The sequence below is a fragment of the Geotrypetes seraphini genome, chromosome 8, assembly GCF_902459505.1.
Source record: "Geotrypetes seraphini chromosome 8, aGeoSer1.1, whole genome shotgun sequence".
In the NCBI taxonomy this organism is placed as follows: domain Eukaryota; kingdom Metazoa; phylum Chordata; class Amphibia; order Gymnophiona; family Dermophiidae; genus Geotrypetes; species Geotrypetes seraphini.
In genome coordinates this window covers 20,636,003-20,658,127 of record NC_047091.1, presented here as the reverse complement: position 1 = coordinate 20,658,127, position 22,125 = coordinate 20,636,003, and the positions used below count along the sequence as shown (strand labels likewise).

The following is a 22,125-nucleotide window of genomic DNA, read 5'->3' as shown; positions in this document are numbered from 1 at the left end:
CGAGAGAAAGCAATTCTGAAGCATTGTAGATTGCCTGCTTTATAACAAACCCTCTTTGGCGCTCACTGGAGTTCGTTACACTGTTTTGCTGTAATGAGTTTGATCGCCAGTGTACTAGATCAGTGGTTCTCAACCCTGTCCTGGAGGACCACCAGGCCAGTCGGGTTTTCAGGCTAGCCCTAATGAATATGCATGGGAGATATCTGCATATAATGGAGGTGACAGGCGTGCAAATCTGCTCTATGCATATTCATTAGGGCTATATTGAAAACCCGACTGGCCTGGTGGTCCTCCAGGACAGGGTTGGGACCCGCTGTACTAGATGGCTGTGTTCACAATATACCAATAAGCAAAAAAAAAAAACCCCAAATTGTCACACATCAAAACGTAAGAATAGCCATGCTGGGTTAGACCAGAGGGTGGTGGATACATGGAATGTGCTTCCAGAGGCTGTGATAGACAGGAGCACAGTACAGTGCTTCAAAGAAGGTTTGGATAGGTTCCTAGAGGACAAAGGGATTGAGGGGTATAGATAAGTGTAGAGATGGGTTATAGGGATAGGAGTAGAGGTAAGTTACAGGAATAGGAGTAGAGATAGGTTATAAAGCTAGTCAGAGACCACTGCTCAGGCAAAAGGGCCTGATGGGCTGCCGCGGGAGCGGACCGCTGGGCGAGATGGACCTCTGGTCTGCCTCAGCAGAGGCAACTTCTTATGTTCTTATGGTCCATCTGGCCCAGTAACTCGTCTTCATGGTGGTCAATCCAAGTCAGAAGTACCTGGCAAAACCCAAATCCAAAACCATTGCAGCAGGAACGTGCCGAAAGTTAGAATATGAAGTTCAGTAACAGTTACATTATCCCCCGATGAAGGGTAGCTTGGAGCTGAAACGCTCTGGACGTAGGGTATTAATTGAAATAGTCACCAACGTTGGCACTGGCAAGTGGCTATTTAGATCAGTGTTGCTGTTCTTTCTATTGATACATACATGTATAAAATTTTTTAAATATATTTTTCCCCGTTTTTTTCTTTCTTTTTTGAGATTTGTTGTGGCACGAAAATAGAATAAATTAAAATATTTTTAACCCTAGTTAGATGGAAATAAAGGGCTCCTCTTATGAAGGTGCGCTGGCATTTTTAGCGCACGTGTGCGCTAGCCGAAAAATTACCGCCTGCTTAAAAGGAGGCGGTAGCGGCTAGCGCGCGGGGCATTTTAGCGCGTGTTACGTGCGCGCTAAAACCGCTAGCGCGCCTTTGTACAAGGATCCCAAAGTTTATATTTAAGGGTGGGGTGGAGTTTGACGTAAATGATTATATGGCATTTCAGCAATTCAGGATAAGGAGCTGAAATAACATATGTGTTATAAGAGGTGCTGTGGACTGAGCTAGTTTATTTATAAGCTGGGGTGCTGTATGAACGGCTTGAGCAAGATATTAATCATATATTTTATTGAGCCACTTATAAATTGTGACACTTGTGTGTAGAAAAACCTTTCTTAAAAATTTTTTTTCATTATCCAAAAAACCCCTTTTCTGATGTTATTCCATTGTGGGTTGGATATATTGTCAAGTGAGCCGTGTGTTTTCCTTTTGATTATCAGTGTATACGTTAGGGTCAGAAATTTACCTATCAAACCCCAAATAGTAGCAGCATTCCAGATAGAATCTCAAGGAATAGCAAGATTCCAGAATCCCAAAGAGTAAGAAGATTAGAATCCCAGATAGTAGCAGCATTCCAGATAGAATCTCAAGGAATAGCAAGATTCCAGAATCCCAAAGAGTAAGAAGATTCTAGAATCCCAGATAGTAGCAGCAGCATTCCAGATAGAATCTCAAGGAATAGCAAGATTCCAGAATCCCAAAGAGTAAGAAGATTCTAGAATCCCAGATAGTAGCAGCATTCTAGATAGAATCTCAAGGAATAGCAAGATTCCAGAATCCCAAAGAGTAAGAAGATTAGAATCCCAGATAGTAGCAGCATTCCAGATAGAATCTCAAGGAATAGCAAGATTCCAGAATCCCAAAGAGTAAGAAGATTAGAATCCCAGATAGTAGCAGCATTCCAGATAGAATCTCAAGGAATAGCAAGATTCCAGAATCCCAAAGAGTAAGAAGATTCTAGAATCCCAGATAGTAGCAGCATTCCAGATAGAATCTCAAGGAATAGCAAGATTCCAGAATCCCAAAGAGTAAGAAGATTAGAATCCCAGATAGTAGCAGCATTCCAGATAGAATCTCAAGGAATAGCAAGATTCCAGAATCCCAAAGAGTAAGAAGATTCTAGAATCCCAGATAGTAGCAGCATTCCAGATAGAATCTCAAGGAATAGCAAGATTCCAGAATCCCAAAGAGTAAGAAGATTCTAGAATCCCAGATAGTAGCAGCATTCCAGATAGAATTTCAAGGAATAGCAAGATTCCAGAATCCCAAAGAGTAAGAAGATTAGAATCCCAGATAGTAGCAGCATTCCAGATAGAATCTCAAGGAATAGCAAGATTCCAGAATCCCAAAGAGTAAGAAGATTCTAGAATCCCAGATAGTAGCAGCATTCTAGATAGAATCTCAAGGAATAGCAAGATTCCAGAATCCCAAAGAGTAAGAAGATTAGAATCCCAGATAGTAGCAGCATTCCAGATAGAATCTCAAGGAATAGCAAGATTCCAGAATCCCAAAGAGTAAGAAGATTCTAGAATCTCAGATAGTAGCAGCATTCCATGCCATCGATCCAGGGCAAGTCAAAAAAGATATGCAGGGGTAACTCTTTCAAATCAAAATTATTATCGAGTGACTAAAGAGGTCAATAGAACAAAAACAAAGTCACCACTGATTCATCAATGTACTTAGAAAAATTATTTTTTGTTTAGAACTCTGCTCAGAGACATGAAGGCTGATTACTCGGCCTCACCTACCAATCATTGCAGTGTTCAAAAAGGATTTTTTAATTTAAAGCACCTATTCATGCACTAGCTAAAAAGCTTTGCTGAAAATATCACTGTTTTCATAAATTTTATAATTATAGAAAACTTAACTTTGAATAGTGACTGGTTCCGACGTGCACGTTTCGTAGCTGCGTCAGGGAACCGACAATACAGCTGGATTTAAAGCTGGTAGTGAAGTCACATGCAATTGAAAAGCTAGGTCTCTCAGGGAAATGTTTCTTCTCAAATGTCTCAAAAATGAGACATTTGAGAAGAAACATTTCCCTGAGAGACCTAGCTTTTCAATTGCATGTGACTTCACTACCAGCTTTAAATCCAGCTGTATTGTCGGTTCCCTGACGCAGCTACGAAACGTGCACGTCGGAACCAGTCACTATTCAAAGTTAAGTTTTCTATAATTATAAAATTTATGAAAACAGTGATATTTTCAGCAAAGCTTTTTAGCTAGTGCATGAATAGGTGCTTTAAATTAAAAAATCCTTTTTGAACACTGCAATGATTGGTAGGTGAGGCCGAGTAATCAGCCTTCATGTCTCTGAGCAGAGTTCTAAACAAAAAATAATTTTTCTAAGTACATTGATGAATCAGTGGTGACTTTGTTTTTGTTCTATCGATCCAGGGCAAGCAGCGGCTTCTCCCATGTCTGTCTTAACGGAACCTTGATCTCTACTTAAGCAAAAGAGATGATGGAGAGTTTCATAAGCTGGCCCGCATTTAATAGACAATCCGATTCCCTTCCCCAGTCTCATCTGTAGAGACTAACACATCTTTTCTAATAACCCAGCTCTGAGCAGCGCCTAAGATGGACAATTCAACTGTCACTAGCTACAGGGGGACTTCATTAGTCAACATTTTAAAAATATACATCAAGATCTGTAATTGTATTTGCTTGAGTACCTGAATAAATTCATGTAAACTGTTCTGAGCTCCCCTGGGAGACCAGTATAGAAAATTGAATAAATAAATAGTGTGAAGAGTTTCAGCCTCCGATAACCAGAGCTGGTATTGTGACATCATAATACCTCATTCCACCAATAAGAGCCAACCTCATCAGTGATGTCACAATGGCTTGATTGTCCTACTCTTGGGCTCACTTTTACTACATTTTGATTTCTAGAGTGGTGCAGTGGTTAAAGCTACAGCCTCAGCATCCCAAGGTTGTGGGTTCAAATCCACGCTGCTCCTTGTGATCCTGGGCAAGTTGCTTAATCCCCCCATTGCCCCAGGTACATTAGATAGATTGTGAGAGGGAAAAATGCTTGAGTACCTGAATAAATTAATGCAAACCGTTCTGAGCTCCCTTGGGAGAACGGTATAGAAAATTGAATAAATAAAAAAACAAACAACAACTATTTCTCACACTCCTCTACGCTCACTTTGATCTATCAATGATCATCGATTGGTTCTGCTTTTTTTTTTTCTTTATGGAATTTTTTTGTCTTTGGAGGTTCATGGCGAGTCACCTTTTAAAAAAAAAAAAAAAAAAAAAGTTTAAAATCGCGATTAAAACCTGGCTGTTTGAACAAGTTTTTCAAATCGATGATGGGCCTTCTTGGGATTCAATCTATCCATCTTGATTTGGCTTGTGATTGTATTCTATTTTAGTTAGTAGTATTGTTTTATTGTATTCACTAAAGACAACTTTGAATGTATATTTATCTAAGTACAACTGTTCTTTCCTATTATTTTAAAATATAGACGGGCAATTGTTGCTGCTGCTGCCTGTGGCACAGAGCCCTCTGGTGGCCAGACAAAATGATTGCAAGTGTAGTCTGGTCGATGAACAGCCAGAAGTGCAGGATATGGGAGAATCTGGTCGATGAACAGCCAGAAGTGCAGGATATGGGAAAAAAAGAAACCGAGGATCAAAACGGATGTGTTAGGGAAGGGGAATAGGAATTGGAGTGGGGACATGGGAGGTGCACGACCCTCGTCTGCTGTAATCACAACTTTGGAGACCAGTCTCTGCATCTGACGTTCGTGGAGATGTGCGTAAGCTGTGGACTGAGATACCAGATCTAGATACCTTCCTCTTAACATCTATCCTTGAGCACATCGCCTTTTATATAAGATAACAGAACATAAAACTTTATTTCTGAATCACAGATACCTCACGGTCCTTTGTGATTTACAAAAGATAAAACCAGCACATTACCTGTTGAATTTATAATCAATTATAACCATACAAGTATAATTTTCCAAATGTACTAAATAAGTTTTCATTAATCTTCTACAATGGTTTATTTGTAAAATGCATGTAAGAGAATGATACTGAAATTAGCAGTCAGATTATAGACTTCCATTTTGGCTACTTGGTAGGAAAGTAGATTGGGATGACTGATATATGTTTGTTTGGGGTTTTTTTTTCCTTAAAGCTGCCAAAAAAGCCATCTGGTTGGAAAAAGAAGAGAAGGCAAAAGTTCTGAGGGAGAAACAGCTGGAAGAGAGGAGGAAGCGGCTAGAAGAGCAGAGGCTGAAGGCTGAGGAAAGGCGAGCCGCCCTAGAAGAGAGGCAGAGGCAGAAACGAGAGAAGAATAAGGTAGGTGAGAAGTCCGCGGGGGTGGCCTTTCCACCGGCTCTGAATGGAACTTCAAAGTGAAGGGACAAAGCTGTTGGGAATGGATTTCTAATTCAAAATCAAGAGTCAATATTTCAGACCTCCTCTTCTTAGGTCGTGATGTGGGGCGCCCGTAATGTATAGATAACAATGTGTATGAACCATAGAAACATGATAGCAGATAAAGGCCAAATGGCTCACCTGCAGCATCCACTATCTCCTCCTCTTCCTATTGGTTAAGGCTCTTTACACCTGCATTGTGAGGTCATAGAGTTATAGAAACATGGAAACATGACGGCAGATAGACCAAATAGCCCATCCACAGCATCCACTATCTCTTCCTCTCCCTATTGGCTAAGGCTCTTAACATTTGCATCTCCTCTTCCTATAGGCTAAGAATCTTTACACCTGCGTTGTGAGGTCATAGAGCTTTATGGTTATAGAAACATGACAGCAGATAAAGGCCAAATGGCCCATCCAGTCTGCCCATCTGCACTAACCATTTTCTCTTCCTCTCTCTAAGAGATCCCAAGTGCCTATCCCAGGCTTTCTTGAATTCAGACAGTCTCTGTCTCCACCACCTTTTCCAGGAGACTGTTTAATGCATCTACCACCCTTTCTGTAAATCCTAAGCAGGGTGCAGTATTTGAATGGAAGCCCTAGAGGTGTTGGACTTCTCAAAGATGTTTCAGGGCTATCCAGGAGCTCCATCTATTTGCTCAGAAAGACTTGTGTCCGTGCCACTGAGCCCTGGTGAATTTTGGATACCCCTGTCCTGTAGGAAATGAACTGTTTTCCGTCCTTTAAGATTAAGGGATAGTTGTATTTAAGAATGTTTGTTTGTTTGGGCATTGGCCTCTGGTGTTCAGAGTTGGCTTTGTGCTTGTGGGCATACTTTACCTGCCATAGTTCAGAGCCCTCTACCCCCCCTTCCCCCCTGTTTGTAACTGTTTCCTTCTGGGTCTGCAGGAACGATATGAATCAGCAATCCAGAGAACGACTAAGAAGACCTGGGCAGAAATCCGGCAACAGAGGTGGTCCTGGGCTGGAGCGCTCCACCAGAACACAGTGGCGCAAAAAGATGGTAAGTCAGCCGCTGCTGCAAATGCAGCCCAGTGTCAGCTCATCCTAACGCCCTCTGCAGGGCTAGAGATTCTCACTACAGCCTGGAGGAGCGACGTGAAGCACTAGCGGAATGCAATTCTCAGTGCCCTGTCTCCCTGTTCGCCTTAAAATTAAATTAATACCCGACTTTCAGACTTGCTGAGTACGGGCTTAGTCACTGGAGGGGGAGCACTCTTGAGGTCTCAGATTGTAAAAGACGCAGTGATTTTCCTCTCGGGTTGATTTTTTTTTTTTTTTTTCTTTTACTCTGGGTATTCATCTGTAGCTCATCCAGGCTGTTTCTTTTTAGTTTTGCTAATTGTTTTGATGGTACACCGACAAATGGGCTCAGGACAACTGTGTTCCGACAAAAACGCCCTGACAATTGTGCGCAGGACGATTCCTCTGGCCCCTCCCGAGGGACAGGGCCTGAGGCGTGTCAGCAAATTGTAACACTCAAAAAAAAAAAAAAAAAAGTATCCACTGCCGCTTTTGTCGGAGCGCAAATGTCCTGCGCTCATTTGATGGGTCACCGTTTTGATCCATATGGTGAGGGCTTTGGTTTGTGGCGTAGTAAGGAGGAGCAGTCCACCCCGGGATGCCGCCACCCGTCCTCCTCTCTGGCCCCCCCCCCCCCGCTCTTTCTCCCGCCCATTCCCTTCCCCCTTACCTCTTTAACGTTCCCGGCATGAGCATCCACCCCAATCTGTTGCTCACGCCAGTGTTGGCTCTTCCTCTGATGTCACTTCCTGGACCCATGCCTAGGGTTAGGGAGGCTGCTTGCACTGGGAGTGTTAGAGGTGCGAGGGAAGGGGGGTGGGGAAGGAGCACCACCGCCCCGGTGCATCTCACCCTCGCCATTAGCTTTGGTAATCTTAGTTTTTCGGGAGGAGGGAGGGGGTGCTGGAGGTAGACAGATACCTAAGGTAGCAGCTTGTGTGAGGTGGCAAAGAGGAGCTGTAGTTGAGCAAAATAGTAGATCCCAACCACCAGAGAAGCGGAAGGAGCCGTCAGGGAAGGTGGATCATTTTGAAATGGTCCATTTACCTGGATACGTGACTCTGGCTGCCCTGTTGCACCCCATATTATGTTTAAGATTCTGTTTCTCGCTTTTAAAGTTCAAATGAGCCACTCGCTCGCATTTCTCAATAGTCAACTAATACTGTGTAACACGTCCAGAGTACTTAGGTCTACACAGCAATGTCATCTTGCCATCCCCTAGAAAAACTATTTTTGCCGTTGTTGCATCCATGATGTGAAATGCCCTCCCCGTTCGACTCGGGCAAGAAAGCTGTCTCCCGAAGTTCAGATCTGGTCTTAAAGCTTTCCTTTTCAAAGATGCGTTCGGAACCTAAACTAGTAATCCTTCTGATCTTCCCCAAGTGGAAAATGTTCTTTTTATTCCTCCAATATGTCTCCTCTCTCTCCCTTTCTCTTTCTCTTTCTCTTTCTATTTCTCTCTCTCTCTCTCTCTCTCTGTTTCTCTCTTTCTCTCTCTCTGTTTCTCTCTTTCTCTCTCTTTCTTTCTCTTTCTGTTTCTCTCTCTTTCTTTCTCTTTCTGTTTCTCTCTCTCTCTTTCTCTTTCTGTTTCTCTCTCTGTTTCTGTCTCTCTTTTTCTTTCTCTCTCTCTTTCTTTCTTTCTCTCTCTCTCTCTCTTTCTCTGTCTCTCTTTCTTTCTCTCTCTCTTTCTCTCTCTCTTTCTGTTTCTCTCTCTCTTTCTCTCTCTTTCTTTCTCTTTCTCTCTCTTTCTCTTTCTCTTTCTGTCTCTTTCTGTTTCTTTCTTTCTCTTTCTCTTTCTGTTTCTTTCTCTCTTTCTCTCTCTTTCTGTTTCTCTCTCTCTTTCTCTTTCTGTCTCTTTCTGTTTCTTTCTTTCTCTTTCTCTCTCTCTTTCTGTTTCTTTCTCTCTTTCTCTCTCTTTCTGTTTCTCTCTCTCTTTCTCTTTCTGTCTCTTTCTGTTTCTTTCTTTCTCTTTCTCTCTCTCTTTCTGTTTCTTTCTCTCTTTCTCTCTCTCTTTCTGTTTCTCTCTCTCTTTCTCTTTCTGTCTCTTTCTGTTTCTTTCTTTCTCTTTCTCTCTCTCTTTCTGTTTCTTTCTCTCTTTCTCTCTCTCTTTCTGTTTCTCTCTCTCTTTCTCTTTCTGTCTCTTTCTGTTTCTTTCTTTCTCTTTCTCTTTCTCTTTCTGTTTCTTTCTCTCTTTCTCTCTCTCTTTCTGTTTCTCTCTCTCTCTTTCTCTCTCTCTCTCTTTCTTTCTTTCTCTCTTTCTCTTTCTCTCTCTCTCTCTCTTTCTTTCTTTCTCTCTTTCTCTCTCTCTTTCTGTTTCTCTCTCTCTTTCTCTTTTTCTCTCTCTGGGTTTTTTTTTTTTCCTTTCATCTCCACCTCTCTCTTTCATCTCTTTCTCTCTCTTTCTTTCTCTTTCTGTTTCTCTCTCTCTCTCTTTCTCTTTCTCTTTCTGTTTCTCTCTCTGTTTCTGTCTCTCTTTTTCTTTCTCTCTCTCTTTCTCTCTCTGTTTCTCTCTCTCTGTTTCTCTCTCTCTTTCTGTCTCTCTTTCTCTCTTTTTCTTTCTCTCTCTCTTTCTCTCTCTGTTTCTCTCTCTCTTTCTGTTTCTCTCTCTCTTTCTGTCTCTCTTTCTCTCTCTTTCTTTCTCTCTCTTTCTCTCTCTTTCTGTCTCTTTCTGTTTCTTTCTTTCTCTTTCTCTCTCTTTCTGTTTCTTTCTCTCTTTCTCTTTCTCTTTCTCTCTCTCTTTCTCTTTCTCTCTCTCTCTTTCTCTCTTTCTCTTTCTCTCTCTCTTTCTCTTTTTCTCTCTCTGGGTTTTTTTTTTTTCCTTTCATCTCCACCTCTACTCCTTTGCCCCATTCCCGTTTGGTTTGTTCCTTTCCCCTTCTTTTTATTACGTGATGTATCCTTTTACGGTTTTTCCCTTTTGTGTCATGTATGTTGGTCCCTTGTGTTTTAAATAATTACTTTATACGTTACCCCTATTATTATTATTTTTTTTAATAATAATGGTATGCAATTTATATGGAAACTGCTTCGGCTTTGTGAGCGGTATATCAAATAGAATTAAACTTGAACTTGGAAATTTGTTCTCATTATGTAAAACACATGCAAAAGAGACTAGGATCGTCTTGTGCAGGATTGATCTGGGAAGGGGATGCGATGCGATAATCATGAGTTTAATGATCAGACTTCAGGAGAGAGGGGGTAGGGACTTAACAGTGAATTATAGGGGGGAGGGGCATCTCGCCTCCTTGCAGCGGCCTTGGGTGCAAATCTCTCACTAGATAACATTTCCAGTGTGTTTGCTGGTGCCAAGTTTACTTAAAAGGGTCGGCCCAGGCCCCTTTTGAGCACTTGGTGATTCAGATTAACAGCTGTGTCGGACAATGCTGGCACCTCTGATCGAATCTGGTCTGCAATCAAGCTCCGGTTTCTGCCAAGTCCTGCATTAGGGGCTGTAGAAATCCCAGGAGAACAGCACATGATGGTGGGTAAGATTGGCGACCTTTGAACAGTGGCATTGTGGGTACGGTTAGGGAGGTGTGAGCACAATAGTCCACGGTGAAGCCGACAAAAAGTGATCACTGAAATGCCAACCACTGCAGTATCTTCAGAAATTGGAGCCAGACTTTTAGCTGCCCTCTGACCAGTGACTTTCTGTTGCTGATTGGGTCAGTTAGACCCAGAAGAACAAAACCCATACTGGTCCGGATAGGTTGTGAAATCTTCCCTTCTCCCATACACCCTCTGAACAAATAAAGGTTTAGCAGAATTTATATATTGATCTAATATTTCTCTTCCTCACACATATGGTTTGATTTTATTTTATTTTTTGCTCAGAAATTAACTTTGCCGGCTGCTCTTCGGCAGGTGTCAGATACCTTTTGTGGGAACCTAATTTCCCTTTTCCATGTGCCTTTAATGATCCCTGTGTGCCCGACAACATGATGCACGACCTACTCCTACTGGAGCGATGGTCTAGGACATGGCAACTAAACTTCAATGCCAAAAAATGCAAAGTTATGCACCTGGGCAGCCAGAATCCATGCAAGTCTTATACCCTTAATGGCGAGATCCTAGCAAAAACGGTAGCAGAACGAGACTTGGGGGTAATCGTCAGCGAGGACATGAAGTCTGCCAATCAAGTGGAGCAGGCTTCGTCCAAGGCAAGACAAATCATGGGCTGCATACGAAGGGGTTTCGTCAGTCGTAAGGCGGAAGTCATTATGCCATTGTATCGATCCATGGTGAGGCCCCACCTGGAGTACTGTGTGCAATTCTGGAGGCCGCACTATCGCAAGGATGTGCTGAGACTGGAGTCGGTGCAAAGAATGGCCACCCGGATGGTCTCGGGACTCAAGGATCTACCATACGAAAAACGGCTTGACAAATTGCAGCTATACTCGCTCGAGGAGCGCAGAGAGAGGGGGGACATGATCGAGACGTTCAAGTATCTTACGGGCCGCATCGAGGCGGAGGAAGATATCTTCTTTTTCAAGGGTCCCACGACAACAAGAGGGCATCCGTTGAAAATCAGGGGCGGGAAACTACGAGGTGACACCAGGAAATTCTTTTTCACTGAAAGAGTGGTTGATCGCTGGAATAGTCTTCCACTACAGGTGATTGAGGCCAGCAGCGTGCCTGATTTTAAGGCCAAATGGGATCGGCACATGGGATCTCTTCACAGGGCAAAGGTAGGGGAGGGACATTAAGGTGGGCAGACTAGATGGGCCGTGGGCCCTTATCTGCCGTCTATTTCTATGTTTCTATGTTTAATGGATTTTTTTTTTTTCTGTGTAAGCATAGATTTTCCCTTCTGTTTGTCCTTCCAGAGTAATTTCCTTCCCTAGAATAGTTTTTGAAAGTCGACCAGCCCTATTTTGATGATAGCATGGAATGTTGCTACTCCTTGGGTTTTGGCCACCGTGAGAACAGGCTACTGGGCTTGATGGATCTTTGGTTCTGACTCGATAAGGCTATTCTTATGTTCTTAAGGCTAGAAAAATATCTCAAAGCCGGTTGTGGCTTTTTTTTTTTTTTCCTCAGTGTGTTCTAGCTCTGTTGACCATCTGAAGTCTTGTCCTTTTGCTCTGGAGCCGTTTTGAACCCGGGTCCCCCTTTCTGGCGCTCCCTCCCGGGCTTTAAACCAAAGTCCAGTGACTTCTGCTGTTTTTAGATCCCTGCAGCTGCTGTGGCTTGTCCCGTAGAGGAACGCATACCAGGCTTTCAGGGCTGGGCCTGCTTCTGTACGTGACAGAACATTTTCTTTGCAAGTGTACAGCTGCTTTAGAAAATCTCTTGAGGAGAGAGAGTGAACTGCAATCAGTTGCTTGACCCACGGCACACATCTATGTAGAGATGGAAATTCCCAAAGAGAATTTCTCTGTTATGCCTGGGCTAATATCATCCCAGAGGCTCTTCTCGCTAAATGTATATCTACCCATGTTCATGTTTCTAGGCACACTCTTCGCAAAACTTTAAAAACAATTTTGTTTGCAAATCACTCATTAGTTTTTTATCCTTTGATTTATGGTCCTTTTTTTTTTCTCTCTTTGGTTTTGATTACCATTTGTTTTACTTTTCAAAATTATTGTTAACCGAGTCGAGCTCCTCATTTGGTGATGACCCGGTATACAAAGCCAAGGTTTAGTTTAGTTTAAATGTATCTGCTCAGTTTGGATCAGCTTTCTGCCTGCCAGTTGAGAGGAGATCCAGATTTTACATTTCAAATAAGCAAGATGACTTTCAGGGATTATTTACTTATTAACTGTCTTTTTCATGAAGAGATTCGCCAAAGCCCAAATCAGGTACTCTTAAGTATTTTCTCTATCTGTCCTGGCAGGCTCACAGTCTAACCTGGGACAATGGAAGGATTAAATAACCTGCCCAGAGTCAAACTCACAACCTCAGTGTGCTGAGGCAACAGCTCTAACTACTAGGCCACACCCACCTCCACGCCACACTGAATCATACATACAGTCCCACATACATAAAAGCACCATCATTACCGCAGGACATAACGAGCTTTTGTATTCTCCCACTTCAGATACGTTCTGAAGGCCCATGGCATGTGATTTTAGCTTTTCTGTTCTCTGGTGTACAAGTGTCTGAATGCTAAAGAGGTACAATCTAGAGAATGACACCGTTCCCATCCCCACAGATAACCGCAGGAAACCATCCCGTGACATTCTTTAGTGTCTCTCTCAACCTCAGTCCTTCTACCCCAGCATTCTTCAATGCAAGGCTTGAGGTTCAGTGGTTGTTACCCATTCAGGCTCTGATTCTTCCCTCTCTCCTTAAAGAATGGCACAGGGACAGAATTTGTCCCTGTCCCCGTGGCTAATCATGGGAAATCATGCCGTGACATTTTTTAGTGTCTATCTCAACCTCGGTCCTTCTACACCAGCATTTTTCAATGCAAGGCTTGAGAGTCAGTGGCTGGGCCCATTCGTACTTTGATTCTTCCCTCTCTCCTTAAAGAATGACATGGGGATGGTTTCCCGCGGGGACGGAGACGGTGATAAATTCTGTCACAGTGTCATTCTCTAGTACAATCATAACCTTTGCTGCATGAAAGACAGTCATCTAATAATAACCCTATTTTCTCCCTTTTTAGGTACAAACAGGTGTTCTATATCAGCCGTAAACCTTCCCAAACACGTGGACTCTATAATCAACAAGAGACTGTCTAAATCCTCTGCTACTCTCTGGAATTCTCCCAATAGAAGTAAGAATTCTTCCTACCTGTAGCCAATGGGATGGGGAGGGCGGGGCAGCCTGCTGGTGTCATGTGATGCTGGACACAGGAGCTCCATGTGCAGAGTCTACAGGGGAACATGGCGTTGGTTAGCTGTGACTCACACAGCCTTCTGTGGGGGATTCCCACGGCTCGGACATCTCTACATCTTACTTAGGAGATGCCATGATCTCTTGTGATTTGGCTCTAGGATTCCCTTGCAAGATTTATTTACTTTTTTTTAAAATCACGCATGAATGTTCTCGCAGCCCCCCGTTGATTATTCTTCTGTTCTGCATGGCAGATCACCTTCCTTTCTTTTGGTCCTCTTCAGTTCTACTTTAATTTGATAATAAACTTTTTATTTTACCTGTTTAATTTCGAATGTGGGCTGTGGGGCAGGTTATCTTTTTTTTGCTTCCTTGAATCCTGCGGGCTTCTGCATGATTCTTCTTAATGCAGTGCAAAGTTTGCTCCTTGTGTTGTGTTGAGCTTCAAAGCTTGCACCTGCATCCAAGCACCTGTGGTGGTTTTATTCCCCTCACAGTGACAGGAGGAGAGGATTCCTTTGGAGATGGTCTAAGCTTCTCCTTCACTTTGGCTTCTGCAAGGCTCTCAGAAGACAAGTGGCCAGGCTGCTGTTGGCTTTGTGTCATCTTGAGCGTTCTGATCAGAGCTTCCTAGATGGATCAGTGCCTAACAGCTGTGGCGATGTGGCCTCAAAGCTTTGAAATTTTAGCATTCATTTGAACTTTCTTCCTTACAAGATCTATGAGAGAGCCTAAAACTTTTAAATGGGTGATTTGCACGTTGCAGTGTTGGATCTGAGGAACGAAGATTTTGCCTCCTGTAATTGGCTGCGTGTTACATTATAGTCTCCGGTGAAAAATTTGGGGCCATAGCCCTACAAGAGCAACCCTTGAAGGGAAGGTGAGCCTGTTCAGCCCCCAGAATTACTCTGCCCCTGATTGCCTTCATACAGAGGTTCCCTGACTTGATGTTCCATGTTCTGCAGTTTTGGACAAACCTCGGTCATTGTCCCACTTGAAAGATGGGATACAATTTCAAATGGTGGTCAGTTGACAATTGTAGGTAAGATCTTATTATTTGGCTAGATTTCTGAAAGCTCTGCTCCCTTCATCAGATCAATGCAAAAAATGTTCTCATTTTAACCACTAGGCTGCACTGTTAACTATGTACATGAAGAACTATGTTTTTTGGAGTTGGTATCTCTTGAGAAGCTACGTCATGATACCAGTGCTTAGTGGCACTTTTCATTGTGCATTATAACCGATTAGTACTGGTGCTGAAACACTGACCGTGTTGAGTCAGTTAGATGTTTCCAATCATCAATTAATAAAGATCCCAGTTGAAGCATCTCTACCATCTCTACTTTTGTTTGCCTCATTTGGAATTTCGTAGAGATCCTTTTTCCTGTTCCATGTTTCTCCTTCAAGACAATTATGAAGCCACCAGGAGCAGTACAAAAACTGATGCCATGTTTAGATGACCCTGCCTTTATTTTGTTGCTCGGTTGCTTGGAAACGGAGTTGGCAGCCTGTTCAAATTGTCCTGATGCTTCTGCTGGAAAATTAACCCCAGAGGTGGTTGTGGAAGAGCTGGCTAAGGGTTTGAGAGATTACCAGTGACCCTCCGACTGAGAGGGAGACTGTCCGTGCTATAGGTCACAGGAAAGTAAAGAAATGTGGGAGATAATTTCTGTTCCTTAAGAGTTCACCAAGGCATAACAGGCAGACTCGTCTCTTCTTTTCTTTTTTTTTATGGCCCAATGTTTCATGTCCTGTGGTTTTTAACCTACTTTCTGCAGAGAGGAGGCTTTGTGTGATCATTTTTCTGCCAGGAGGAGTCTCGCATGGGTAATTTTGTCTGTATCCACAAAAATATGGGGGTACCGTCAGATATATCTTAATCAAGCCCTGTACAGGAAAATGCGATTGGTAGTAGTAGTAGTAGTAGTAGTATAACTGATCATTTCTATAGCGCTGCTAGACGTCCGCCGCAGCACTGTACATTAAAACATTCGCGAGACCAGCCCCTGCTCAGTAGAGCTTACAATCTAATCAAACAGACAAACAGGACAAGTAGGGGGTTAGGGGGTTTCTCAGGCGTGGGTGCTTTACAGTGAGTGAGGGTTAGGAGTTAACCTTATCAGCGGGCTTTTAGTCTGGATTTCGATAATGCTAGGGCCGGAGCTTGACGTATTGACTCGGGCAGTCTGTTCTAGGCATATGATGCAGCAAGGGAGAAGGAAGGTAGTCTGGAGCTGGGTGTAGAAGAGAAGGGTACAGATAAGAGAGACTTGCCTGATGATCAGGAACATGTCAGCTATTATTACCAGCAACTGCATTGGCTACCTGTAGAAACTAGAATACTTTTTAAGTTTGCTTGCATTTGTTATAAATTGTTGTCTGGATTATCTCCACGTTACCTTATCTCTCACCTTGAATGGTATAGACCGGTCAAGTTTACTCGTTGTACCAGCTTATTTATATTTCCAAATCCAAAAAATTGCCACTATAAGAAATTTTTTGATAGGACCTTGGCCTTTCAAGCGGGTAAAACTCAATCTTGGTTAGGTAAATTGATTCATCGAACTAAATCATCCTGTTCTTTCAAGAAACTAGTAAAGACCTGTTTAAGACATTTTTATCTGTTTAAGAACTGTGCAATTAAATTTGTCTAATGCTCACTGTATTTTATCACTGATTGTCCAGTTCTTCTTATCCGTAAACCGCCTAGAACTCTTTTGGGTGTTGGCGGTATAGAAAAATGAAATTATTATTATTATCCTTAATTGTCATCTTTTTCCTATTCAGAATTGTAGTTTTCCCCCTTAACCTCTTGTAATCAATTCTATTTGACATACTCGGTGACCCGTCTGATGTTCATCCTGTAAGTCCTACTTGTCTTCCCTTTTTAAAATATTTTTAATATTGTAAACCCGCCTAGAAATCTCTTATAGGCGGTATAAAATTTTTTTTAATAAACTTGAAACTTGTCTAGGGAGAGATAAGAGAAGAGAAACATGAAGGCACTTAGTAGGAGGGCTTTGAACCGTATGCGGAAATAGATAGGGAGCCAGTGAAGTGACTTGAGGAGAGGGGTGATATGGACATGGCGGCTGGCGGAGTAGAAGTCATACGGCAGAATTTTGAACAGATGAAGGGAGGAGAGATGGTTACGTGGAAGACCTCTGAGAAGCGTGTTGCAGTAGTCTAGGGAAGAGGTGATCAGGGTTTTGGTAGTGTTCTCAGAGAGGATACTACAGGAACCCCCCAAAAAACAACCAAGCAATCCAAGGTAACAAGCACAGCAATTGTAGTAAATTTTATTTTTCCAGGCGTCTAGTGGCATAAACGAAAGGACCCGACACAACCGTGTTTCGGCACAAAGATGCCTGCATCAGGGATCAAGTAACGCAGAACCAATTAGGCCCAAACACAACTTAAAAAGTCCTGTTTTTCCAAAGCATTCTTCCCTCTTGGCAAGGTGCTTCCCTCCATAGGTTCTCTGAGGGAGGTCCATGGAGATCTCTTTTTCAGCTAGCTTATGCCATAAGAAATTTCTTTTCCTCTTCCCTCTCCCACTCCCCTTCCTGCATTGGTGCCAGGTTTGGAGTTGTTTTAGGCTAGCATCTGAGAAGAACCGATGTTGGTTATCACTGGGGTGCAACCCCCCTCCCCCACCCCAACCAATGTATTCCGGTTCCATCTATGTGCTGCAGTCTTTATCATTCTCTGAAGCAAACTTGTAACAGGAAGCAGTGAGCAGCCAAACGGGCTGTGAGTTTTGGTGGGGCTGATGTGTGCACTGACTGCAGGGGAGAGGAGAAAAGTGGGCTTTATGTTTTTTAAAGACAAATATTTAACACTAGTGTTTAAGCCCATTACATTAACGGGTGCTAGAATAGATGTGTAGAATTTTTTTCTTTCTGTCCCTGCCCCGTCTTTCTTTCTGTCTCTCTCCCTGCCCCGTCTTTCTTTCTTTCTTTGTTTCTCTCTCTCACTGCCCCCTTTCTTTCTGTCTCCCTGCCCCATTTTTCTTTCTGTCTGTCTCCCTGCCCCCTGTATGTCTGTAAGTCTTTCTTTCTTTCTTTCTTTCTTTCTTCAGTGGCAGCGCTGTAAATAGGCTGTTCATGGCCAACCCCAACAGGGCCTTTCCTCTACCGCATCCGAAGTGATGCGGCAGAGAATAGGCCCTGCCAGGGCTTGCCGCGAACAGCCTGTTTACAGCACTGCCACTGCTGTTTTGGTTAAGGAATAGGGGGTTGGCAGGTCAGAACTGCTGCCACCACCCTGAGATGCTTCCCTGCTCGGCAGTTCCACTGCGCTGAGACGCATTCCTGCTGCCACTGCGTTGAGATGCTTCCCTTGCTTGGCGGTTCCTCCCTGCTCAGCGGTTCTATTCTACAGCACAGGCGGAGGCATGGAGTTTCAAGTGCGCATGCGTGGCTAGGGTTTTATTAGCACTGCGCACACGCTGAAAACCGCCATCCACGCACGCACCGCTACTACCATGTCTCTGCCACGGAGCTACGGATCACGGAGGTAGCAGTGCGCATGCGCGCTTAGGGTTTTATTATTATTATTGATGGTGTAATTGGGTGCACAGGTAACTCATCTTTCGTGAGTGTTTAAAAATAGATTTATATTATGATGGCAGGGTCCAACGTACTTGTTTGAAGTGGCAGCAGCCCTGATTAGAGGATATGCAAGGACGCAACAGTTATGTTTCACAAATGCACATGTGCCTTTATGCCATTGTATAACACTGAAAAGTTTGCATCCAGTGCACCCCAAGTTTTCAGGCGCTATCAGGTGGGGGAAGGACTGGGCACATTTCAGAACCAGGTTTTAGTTCTGTGCGAAACATTTAGTAAAAAGGTGGACCCTTCCTCTTAATGTGTTTTTTATTTTATCCCAAATTTGTGCCTTATAACGATCTTGTATTGGCCTGCGACCCAGAATGCGAGACCTCCCTCTGTTTCCCATCTTCCGGGGCAAGTCCCATTATCTCCATGCATGACCAGAACAGGCTAGAAATAGGCTTTACCTTAATCGGCTTCTCTAAAGCCAGAAGGAAAAGCCACCCACAGTAAAAAAAAACGATATGCGCTGCACGCATGCGCTGTGTATGCTCATGATTGCATCGGGGGAGGGGCACCATTTACTTAGATTCATATTGGGTGGGTGGATGTCGAGTGACAGAATAGTCGGGATATTTCAGAGCTAAGACTTATTCAGCACTGAAGTGAGTCATGCTGGCAGGAAGAGTCAGTCCGTGTGGAATTTAATAAAAATGGAAAGCTTTAATCTTGTGTAGATTTGCTGTCGGTTATTGAAAGAGATTTGTAATTATTTCTGTTATGCTGCTCTTTTTGAACACTGGAAAACCCGTTTGCAAGTGATGGAAATTAAGCTTTTTTTTCCCCCCCCCCACTTATCTTATTTTTACTGGAACTTGATAAGGGGAGAGTGTGGCGCAGTGGTTAAAGCTACAGCCTCAGCACCCTGAGGTCGTGGGTTGAAACCCACGCTGCTCCTTGTGACCCTGGGCAAGTCACTTAATCCCCCCATTGCCCCAGGTACGTTAGATAGATTGGGAGCCCACCAGGACAGACAGGGAAAAATACTTGAAGTACCTGAATAAATTCATGTAAACCATTCTGAAATCCCCTGGAAGAATGGTATGGATTAGAAAACTGAATATATAAATAGAGTGAAAAGTCTCAGCCTCTGATAACCAGAGCTGGTACTATGACATCATAATGCCTCATTCCACCAATAAGAGCCAACCTCATCAGTGATGTCACAGTGGCTTCATTGTCCTAGACTTGGCTCACTTTTGCTACATTTTGATTTCTAGAGTGGTGCAGTGGTTAAAGCTACAGCCTCAACACCCTGAGGTTGTGGGTTCAAATCCCTCACTGCTCCTTGTGACCCTGTGCAAGTCACTTAATCCCCCCATTGCCCCAGGTACATTAGATAGATTGTGAGGCCACCGGGACAGACAGGGAAAAATGCTTAAGTACCTGAATAAATGCATGTAAACCATTCTGAACTCCCCAGGGAGAACGGTATAGAAAATTGACTAAATAAATAAAGTGTCTGCCCGATCGGGACTGATCCGGACAGGTCCGATGGATTCTTCAACCTCCAAAATGCAGATGGGGGGGCGATCGGAGGAACGCTCCCATCTGCCGGCACGGATCGCTGGTGTGCGACCCCCCCCCCCCCCAACTCATGTGCAGACCATCTGTAGATGGTCTGCGCATGCCCGTCTGAGCTGTGACTATTTTTAAAAAACTTTTTAGCCCAGTGAGCCCATGGCTATAAACCTGTGGGTTAAAACCAGTGCGGGGAAGGCAGGAAAGATTCGGAGCAGGCAGGAGAGATCCGTGGACGAGCAGGGCAGCGATTCGGGACAGAGTAGGCAGGAGAGATTGGGGAAGAGCATCGGGGGGGGGAGGGGGGGCATCAGAGGGCATGGCGTGCAGAAAGCAAGGCTTCAATGGAGCTGGAGAGTCGGAAAGACCCTTTGCGACTGGCCCTTAGCGGTCGCTTCTTGGGCTGATCGGCCTGCCCAGTCAGATTGAGAAATTTGTTGGGTGAATCAAGTCCCTGGTCCCCTCGTTTGCATGCACGGGTTGGATTCGGATCGGCAGAGAGATAAGTGAATCAGGCCGGAGGGAAATCTGTTTGTAAAGGGGGTCACAAACCGATTGGTTTGCTTTGTGAATCTAGCCCTAAGAGGTTGACATCAAACTAACATATAATCCATGCAAAGAGAGACAATATAAGTGCAGACAATCTGTGGAGAAGCCCTTTGATCTCTCTGTTCAGCCTCCTGTACAGTTCTTGGATAACTTAAACCTTTCCAGGTAGCTTCATGTGCAAAGATTTAATTGGTTCAGATAACTTCTAGAGACAAGTGCCGACTTCCTCCCCGGGGCTCCTGGTTATTATCCATTGAGAAATGACTTATTCCCTGCCCTGATGAAGGCGAATGAAATCTATTTGATTTGAGTATATGCTAGGGTGTAAATCAAATGTGTTTGGGGGGGGGGTGAATGGGAAAGGTTCTTAGATAGCTACAGAAGAGCCATTGAAAATGCAAATGTACTGCCATTGGGCCAACTGTGCCATTAGAACATAAGAATAGCCTTACTGGGTCAGACCAGTAGCCCGTTCTCACGGTAGCCAATCCAGGTCCTTTGTACCTGGCCAAAACCCAAGAAGTAGCAATATTCCAGAATCTCAAAGGGTGACAACATTCCATGCTACCGATCCAGGGCAATGAGTGGCTTCCCCCTTGTCTTTCTCAATAACAGACTATGGACTTTTCCTCCAGGAAATTGAGGCCACAGCCTCAAGGAAAGCAAACAAAATGTTGGGTATCATTAAGAAGGGTATCACGACCAGGACGAAGGAAGTCATCCTGCCACTGTATCGTGCAATGGTGCGCCCGTACCTTAAGAAGGACATGGTGGTACTTGAGAGAGTCCAGAGAAGAGCAACTAAGCTAATAAAGGGTATGGATGACCTCTCATATGCTGACAGACTGAAAAAGCTGGGGCTTTTCTCCCTGGAAAAGCGGAGACTTAGAGGAGACATGATAGAAACCTTCAAGATCATGAAGGGTGTAGAAAAAGTAGACAGGGACAGATTTTTCAAACTATGGGGAACCACAAGTACAAGGGGGCACTCAGAGAAATTGAAAGGGGAAAGGTTTAGAACAAACGCCAGGAAGTTCTTTTTCACCCAGAGGGTGGTGGATGCATGGAACGCGCTACCGGAGGATGTGATAAGCAGAAGCACGTTACAGGGCTTCAAAGAAGGTTTGGATAGGTACCTGGAGGACAAAAGGATTGAGGGGTACAGATAGGAGTGGAGGTAGGTTTAGGGTTAGGATTAGAGGTAAGTTACAAAATTAGTCTGGGACCACTGTTCAGGCAATAGGCCTGATGGGCCGCCGCGGGAGCGGACCGCTGGGCGAGATGGACCTCTGGTCTGCCTCAGCGGAGGCAACTTCTTATGTTCTTAAAACCTGCTACACTATGCGCTCTTACCACAACCACGTTCCCTGGGGGTATGGCCAGAGGAACTGCTGATTTGAGCTGTTCGTTACCCTCATGGGCGATGCCTTCACACCTACTGAAGTTATGTATGATATCTGCAAGCTTCTTTGGTTCCCTCTTTGCAATCCATAAACTTCTCTCGCCCTGGGCCTATTATAAAGGTAGTAACTGAAACAGGGAGCGGGGAACAGGGCATGGGGAAAGTTGTAGAAGCAGCTCTGAAGGTGAGTTTCTGGTTAGGAACCTCGAATGAGCATCATGGAAAGGGAAAGACAGCCCCCCCCCCCCCTCCAAGAGGAGCTTTAAGGTTTGGACCGATGACAGGCGCTCTGAACCAGCGCCCTGGTGTACCGTAGATTCACTAGTAAGCTAAATGGCTGCGCCATTTCAACCTAGACATGCGCACGCATGCAAATGCATGAATTGCAAAGGGATTATGGCACTTGCCCCCCCCCCCCCAAACACAGTCCGTGCATGAGGCGCTGGCAGCCACAGAGCAGTTCTGAGCGTGTGGTTGATGTTGGCGGTCCTGTTTTTTAAAATGAAGCATTTGAGGACGCCAGGGAACAAAGAAGCCTAAAGGGTTGGACAGAGAATATAATTCTATGAGGATCGATTATTCAAAGGGATTTAAACGCCTAGAAGAAGCCTGCCGAAAATGTCCAGTTAGCGCCCAAACGAAAACTGGCTGTTTTGGAG

General features: G+C 44.0%; 1 protein-coding gene across 5 annotated transcripts in view; it reads left to right on the top strand.

Annotated features, from left to right (window-relative positions):
* Window positions 1-22,125, top strand: part of MAP7D1 (MAP7 domain containing 1) — a 108,256-nt gene that overhangs the window by 45,958 nt on the left and 40,173 nt on the right. For 3 of the 5 annotated variants that reach the window (XR_004540414.1, XM_033956034.1, XM_033956035.1), the window contains exons 4-6: window positions 5,313-5,476; window positions 6,464-6,578; window positions 13,209-13,319. Coding sequence is in view for 4 of the 5 variants with exons in the window: in XM_033956034.1 (XP_033811925.1) it covers window positions 5,313-5,476; window positions 6,464-6,578; window positions 13,209-13,319 (390 nt within the window). In the remaining variant the exon portion in view is untranslated. The remainder of the gene's footprint in view (window positions 1-5,312; window positions 5,477-6,463; window positions 6,579-13,208; window positions 13,320-22,125) is intronic. The other 2 variants (XM_033956036.1, XM_033956037.1) reach the window with 1 other exon arrangement.